The sequence below is a fragment of the Streptopelia decaocto genome (genome assembly GCF_964273445.1).
Source record: "Streptopelia decaocto genome assembly, contig: HAP1_SCAFFOLD_2345, whole genome shotgun sequence".
Classification (NCBI taxonomy): Eukaryota; Metazoa; Chordata; class Aves; order Columbiformes; family Columbidae; genus Streptopelia; species Streptopelia decaocto.
Window position 1 is genome coordinate 1 of NW_028115305.1, and position 7,326 is coordinate 7,326.

A 7,326-nucleotide genomic window follows, 5' to 3' on the forward strand; every position below is an offset into this window, starting at 1 on the left:
GGGGGTCGCAACCATTCCCCACTTTGGGGTGGGGGAGCCCTCCCGGATACCGGGGTGGCCCCCCCCAAGATGTAGGGGTGTCCCCCCGGATTGTGGGGGTGCCCCCCCATATTTTGGGGGTGCTGTCAGGCGGGAAAGGGCTCCGGGGGGGGCTCGTCCTCCTGGAAGTGGCTGCGCTGCAGCAGCTTGACGTGATACTCGTAGATCTTGAGCGCGGGGCCCAGGCGGATGGACAGACCCGTCAGCACGTCCGCCCGCTGCATCAGCAGCAGCGACTTCCCGTCGATCTCCTTTGGGGGGGGGGGACACACGGGGAGAGTGAGGGGGGGGGGCTTGGGACACCCCCCCGGGGACAAGGGGACAGCTCGGAGAATGGGGGGACATGGGGAGTATGGGGACACCCAGGGGGATGGGGAGTCTGGATGTCAACACGTTGCATCAGCAGCTGAGATGTGCCATTAGGATTTGGGGGGGACACACGGATTGGGGGGGGACACACGGATTGGGGGGGACACCCACAGATGGGGGGGGCTCTTGGGGACACTCCGGGGCCAAGGGGACAGCTCGGAGAATGGGGGGACATGGGGAGTGGGGGACACCCATGGGGATGGGGAGTCTGGATGTCAACGCGCTGCATCCCATTAAGATTTGGGGAGGACACATGGATTGGGAGGGACACACGGATTGGGGGGGACACCCACAGACTGGGGGGGCTCTTGGGGACACCCCCCGAGACAAGGGGACAGCTCGGACAATGGGGGGACATGGGGAGTGGGGGGACACCCAGGACAGAGACCACGGTCAAGACATCAACCTGCTGCATTAACAGCAGAGGCTTCCTATTGATCTTTGTGGGGGGGACACATGGATTGGGGGGACACCCACAGACTGGGGGGGCTCTTGGAGACACCTCCTGGGCCAAGGGACAGCTCGGAGAATGGGGGGACATGGGGAGTGGGGGGACATGGGGAGTCTGGATGTCAATGCGCTGCATCAGCAGCTGAGATGTGCCATTAGGATTTGGGGGGGACACACGGATTGGGGGGGGACACACGCATTGGGGGGGACACAGGGACTGGGGGGGCTCTTGGGGACACCCCTGGGGACAAGGGGACAGCTCAGAGAATGGGGGGACACAGGGAGTGGGGGGACACCCATGGGGACGGGGAGTCTGGATGTCAATGTGCTGCATTCCATTAAGATTTGGGGGGGACACATGGATTGGGAGGGACACATGGATTGGGGGGGGGGCACATGGACTGGGGGGGCTCTTGGGGACACCCCTGGGACAAGGGGACAGCTCGGAGAATGGGGGGACACGGGGATGGGGGGGACACCCAGGACAGAGACCACGGTCAAGACATCAACCTGCTGCATTAACAGCAGAGACTTCCCATTGATCTTTGGGGGGACACATGGATTGGGGGGGACACACGGATTGGGGGGGGGACACACGGACTGGGGGGGCTCTTTGGGGACACCCCCTGGGCCAAGGTGACACCTGTGGGGACAAGGGGCCGCTCACAAGCACAGGGTGACCCTCTGTGGCCGGGGGGCGCAGGGGTGGCCACCCCAGGGTGCAGCCGGTGAGCAGGGACACCCTGGGGACACCGTGGGGACACCCTGGGACACCGTGGGGACACTGAGGGGGGGGGAGGTGACACGGGGGGGGTGACAGGGCCACACCTGCTCCTGGAAGGCGGTGGCTTGTTCGGGGAATCCGGCCTCGGTGAAATAATCCACCACGTCCCGCACCGACCACTCCACGGGGTCCGACGCCTTCTCCTTCCTCCTGGGGACACGGGACGGTGACACCGGGGGGGACGGTGACACCGGGGGGACGGTGACACCGCGGGGGGGGGACACACAGACTCACGCGCAGCCGAAGGGGGTCCCGTCGGCCGCTTGTGGCCCCGGCCGGCCTGGGGACAGTGGCACCGAGGGCTCGGCCCCCGCCAGCGCTGGGGACACTGTGGGGACATGGGGGGGGGGGGGTCACACTGGGGTCCCCAAACTGTCCCCAAGTCACCTCAAATTGGCCCCAAGTCTCTGCGCCCCCCCCAAGTGTCCCCAAGTCTACTGAATCCCCCCCCCAAGCTGTCCCCAAGTGCCTCCAAACTGTCCCCAAGTCGCCACTAATTGTCCCCAAGTCCCCCCCAAATGTCCCCGAGTCCCCCCCAACTGCCCCCAGTGCCCCATAACTACCCCCCAGTACCCCATAAATACCCCCCTAGAATGCCAAATTGCCCCCCTTGGCCCCCCAACTGCCCCCAGTACCCCATAACTGCCCCCCAGCACCCCATAAATACCCCCTAGACCCCCAAACTGCCCCCAACTGCCCCACACACCCTGATCCCCCCCCAACTGCCCCCAGTGCCCCATAACTACCCCCCAGTACCCCATAAATACCCCCTAGAACCCCAACTGCCCCCTTGGCCCCCCAACTGCTCCCAGTGCCCCATAACTGCCCCCCAGAACCCCATAAATACCCCCTAGACCCCCAAACTGCCCCTTGGCCCCCCAACTGCCCCATAACTACCCCCCAGTACCCCATAAATACCCCCTAGAACCCCAAACTGCCCCCTTGGCCCCCCAACTGCCCCCAGTGCCCATAACTGCCCCCCAGCACCCCATAATACCCCCTAGACCCCCAAACTGCCCCCCAACTGCCCCACACACCCTGATCCCCCCCAACTGCCCCCAGTGCCCCATAACTACCCCCCAGTACCCCATAAATACCCCCCTAGAACCCCAACTGCCCCTTGGCCCCCCAACTGCTCCCAGTGCCCCAAACTGCCCCCCAGAACCCCATAAATACCCCCTAGACCCCCAAACTGCCCCCTTGGCCCCCAACTGCCCCATAACTACCCCCAGACCCCATAATACCCCCAGAAACCCAACTGCCCCCTTGGCCCCAACTGCCCCAGTGCCCCATAACTGCCCCCCAGCACCCCATAAATACCCCCTAGACCCCCAAACTGCCCCCCAACTGCCCCCACACACCCTGATCCCCCCCCAACTGCCCCCAGTGCCCCATAACTACCCCCCAGTACCCCATAAATACCCCCCTAGAACCCCAACTGCCCCCTTGGCCCCCCAACTGCCCCATAACTACCCCCAGCACCCCATAAATACCCCCCTAGACCCCCAAACCGCCCCATAACTACCCCCCAGCACCCCATAAATACCCCCATAGACCCCCAAACTGCCCCCTCCTTGGCCCCCAAACTGCCCCATAACTGCCCCCCATCACCCCCCCAGACACCCCCCCAAAATCTGGGACCTCCCCTAAATCTCAGACACCCCCCTCCACATCCCCCCAAAATTTGGGACCCCCCTAAAATCTCAGACCCCCCCCCCCCAAAATCTGGGACACACTCCCCCCCCAAAATCTGGGACCTCCCCTAAATCTCAGACACCCCCCTCCCCCCCCCCCCAAATTGGGACCCCCCCAAATCTCAGACTCCACACCCCCAAAATCTGGGACACACCCCCCCCAAAATCTGGGACCTCCCCTAAATGTCAGACACCCCCCCCCCAAAATTTGGGACCCCCCCTACATCTCAGTCCCCACACCCCCAAAATCTGGGACACACCCCCCCCAAAATCTGGGACCTCCCCTAAATGTCAGACACCCCCCCCCCAAAATTTGGGACCCCCCCTACATCTCAGTCCCCACACCCCCAAAATCTGGGACACACCCCCCCCAAAATCTGGGACCTCCCCTAAATCTCAGACACCCCCCCCCCAAAATTTGGGACCCCCCTACATCTCAGTCCCCACACCCCCAAAATCTGGGACACCCCCCCCCCAAAATCTGGGACCTCCCCTAAATCTCAGACACCCCCCCCCAAAATTTGGGACCCCCCCTACATCTCAGTCCCCACACCCCCAAAATCTGGGACACACCCCACCCCAAAATCTGGGACCTCCCCTAAATCTCAGACACCCCCCCCCCAAAATTTGGGACCCCCCCCTACATCTCAGTCCCACACCCCCAAAATCTGGGACACATGCCCCCCCCCAAATCTGAGACTCCCCCCAAAAATTTCAGACCCCCCCAAATCTGGGACACCCACTAAATCTCAACACCCCCCCCCAATCTGGCACCCCCCGAAATCTCAGGACCCCCACGCAGCCCAAGTGCCCCCCCAGTTTCCCCCCGGGGGGGGGGTCACCTGCTCTGTCAGGCTGCCCGAACGCCCCCTCTTTTTTGAGGGGGGTCAGATGCTGGCAGGCGCTCTCCCCCGGCGAACAGGCCTTGGGTTGGGGGGGCCGCTCGGGGGGGGGCTGCCCGGGGTGGCGAGTTTGGGGGGGGGCGGGGGGGCCCCCCCGGGTCTCGCCGTTCAGTTGCCGGGGGGCCCCCCCCATCTTCCGAGGCCTCCGAGCCCGTCCCGTCCTCCTCCTCATCCTCTTCTTCCTCCTCCTCCTCCTCTCGCGCCGTCTCGGTGCCGCCGCGGGGGGCTGGCAAGAAATGCGGGGGGGGGGGGTCACCCCAAAGTGTGGGGACATACCCTGATCTTGCAGGGTCCCCAATAAAGCTCAGACCCCCACCCCAAAGTCTGGGACCCCCTCTAAATATCAGACACCCCCCCCCAAATCTGAGACCCCCCCCCCCAAATCTGAGACACCCCCCCCCAAGATCTGGGACCCCCCCCTAATTATCAGACCCCACCCCCACAAAATCTAGGACAGCCCTAAATCTCAGACACCCCCCCCAAAAAATCTGGGACCCCCCCTAATTATCAAACCCCACCCCACAAAATCTGGGACCCCCCTAAATCTCAGACCCCCCCCCCAAAATTTGGGACCCCCCAAATTATCAGACACCGCCCCCCCCAAAATCTGGGACCCCCCTAAATATCAGACCCCCCCACAAAATTTGGGACCCCCCCAAATTATCAGACACCGCCCCCCCAAAATCTGGGACCCCCCTAAATATCAGACACCCCCCCCAAAAAATCTGAGACCTCCCCTAATTATCAGACCCCACTCCCACAAATCTGGGACACCCCTAAATCTCAGACACCCCCCCCCAAAAATCTGGGACCCCCCTAAATATCAGACACCCCCAAAATCTGGGACCCCCCTAAATCTCAGACATCCCCCCCACCCCCCAAAATTTGGGACCCCCCCTAAATCTCAGACCCCACCCCCCAAAATCTGGAATCCCCCATGTCCCCCCTGGTCCCTCATGTCCCCCCGATCTCTTCACACACCCTGGTGCCCCTGATCCCTCTGGTCCCTCATGTCCCCCCAGTCCCTCATGTCCCCCCATGTCCCCTCAGGTGTCCCTGGTCCCCTCACCCTCCCTGGCCCCTCATGTCCCACTGTCCCCTCACACCCCCCGGGTCCCTCACGTCCCCCCGATCCCCCCAGGGGTCCCCAACCTCCTCAGCTCCCGTGTCTCTCCTGCCTCCCCGGTGCCACCATGTCCCCTCAGGGGTCCCCAGTCCCCTCATGTCCCCTCATGGGTCCCCGGTCCCTTCAACCTCCCTGGCCCCTCACGTCCCCCCGATCCCCTCAGGGGTCCCCAGTCCCCTCAGCCCCCGGTCTCTCATGTCCCCTCAGGGGTCCTCGATCCCCTCACACCCCCAGTGTCCCCGTCCCCTCACACCCCCGGGGTCCCTCATGTCCCCCTGATCCCCTCAGGGTCCCCAATCTCCTCACACCCCCTGGTCCCTCATGTCCCTCATGTCCCCTCAGGGGTCCCCAGTCCCCTCACCCCCCGGGTGCTCCCTGACCCCTCACGGTCCCCTCAGCTCCCCCGCTGCCCCGATCCCCTCAGCCCCCCAGTCCCTCATGTCCCCTCATGTCCCCCCATGTCCCCTCAGGTGTCCCCTGTCCCCTCACCCTCCCTGGCCCCTCATGTCCCACTGTCCCCTCACAACCTCTGGCCCCTCATGTCCCCCCGATCCCCTCAGGGGTCCCTGGTCCCTCATGTCCCCTCAGGGGTCCCCTCACCCTCCCTGGCCCCTCATGTCCCACTGTCCCCTCACACCCCCCGGTCCCTCACATCCCCCCAATTCCCCCTCAGGGGTCCCCAATCTCCTCAGCTCCCGGGTCTCTCCTGTCTCCCCGGTGCCACCATGTCCCCTCAGGGGTCCCCTCACACCCCCGGCCCCTCATGTCCCCCCATGTCCCGCTGTCCCCTCACATCCCCGGCCCCTCATGTCCCCCCATGTCCCCCCATGTCCCCCCAGTCCCCTCATCTCCCGGGTCCCTCACGTCCCCCGCTGCTCCCTGATCTTTCCCGCCCGGTCCCCTCACACTCCTGGTCCCATGCCCCCTCACCCTCCCCGGGTGCTCCCTGACCCCTCATGTCCCCCCGGTGCCCCCCGTTCCCCTCACCCCCCGCCCCCCCCCGCGCTCCCCCCTCACCTTCCGGGCCCTCCCCGCGGCCCCCCGGCCCCTCTCCGCGCGGGCCATGGCGATGGTGGCGAGCCGGGTGCGCTCCAGCCTCCCTCCTCCTCCTCCTCCGGCGGGCCCCGCGCCGCTCCCCCCGCCCGCGGCCCCCAGCCCGCCGTCGGCCGGCAGCGCCGAGCCCTGCAGGCGGCCGCGGGTCAGCCGGCCGTCTCCGCCGAGGTAGCGGGCGGCGTCGCGGAGGCTGACGGGCGGCTCGTTGCGGCGGGCGGGGGGCGGCGGCGGCGGGCGGCGCGGCGGTTGGACGCGGGCGGCGTTGCGGTACGAGATGCTGCCCTTGTAGCTGACGCGGAGCACGGCGCGTTGTTGGATGAGCTTCTCCAGCTCGGCCCGCGTCCGTTCGGGCTCCGGGCCGTGGCGCCGCCGAACCATGCGGCAGATCCGCTCCAGGTCCGGCCGCGCCTTCCGGGAGCGTAACGAATCGATGGTGTCCAGGATCCACTCCTGGTAACGCGGCGCCTCCGGGCCCGGCGGCGGCGGCGGCGGCCCCGCCATGGCCCCCGCCCTCCTCTTCCTCCTCCTCTTCTTCCCCCCCCCGCGGCCTCGCACCGGCCGCCGCCGCCGCCCGCGCCTTAAGGAGGAGGAGCCGCCGCCGCTGCCGCCGCCGTGCGCGCCTTAAGGTGGAGCCGCCCGCTCGCCCGCTCGCCACGCCCACTCCCGCCGCGCGCGGTAGCGGACGCCACGCCCACTCCCCGCCCCGAGCACTGCCCACCGCTGGAAAGGCCACGCCTCTCTCCACTGCAAAGCCACGCCCAGCGCGGGAAGGCCCCGCCCATCACGTAAGCCACGCCCAGCGCATAAGCCACGCCCAGCGCGGGAAGCCCCCCCGCCCAGCGCTACAAGATATGCCCATCATGTAAGCCACGCCCACCGCTGCAGGTCACGCCCAGCGCATAAGACACG

The 7,326-nt window shown here is 66.2% G+C and overlaps 1 protein-coding gene across 1 annotated transcript; it reads right to left on the reverse strand.

Annotated features, from left to right (window-relative positions):
• Nucleotides 1–6: 6 nt before the first annotated feature.
• On the reverse strand, nucleotides 7–6,943 carry SAMD1 (sterile alpha motif domain containing 1). Its single transcript, XM_082077492.1, has 5 exons — nucleotides 6,382–6,943; nucleotides 4,179–4,464; nucleotides 1,877–1,970; nucleotides 1,687–1,792; nucleotides 7–290 (listed from the first exon to the last, which is right to left on the reverse strand). The coding sequence occupies exons 1-5, from the start codon at nucleotides 6,916–6,918 to the stop codon at nucleotides 126–128; spliced, it is 1,188 nt and encodes a 395-aa protein (XP_081933618.1). The 5' UTR covers nucleotides 6,919–6,943; the 3' UTR covers nucleotides 7–125.
• Nucleotides 6,944–7,326: the final 383 nt, after the last annotated feature.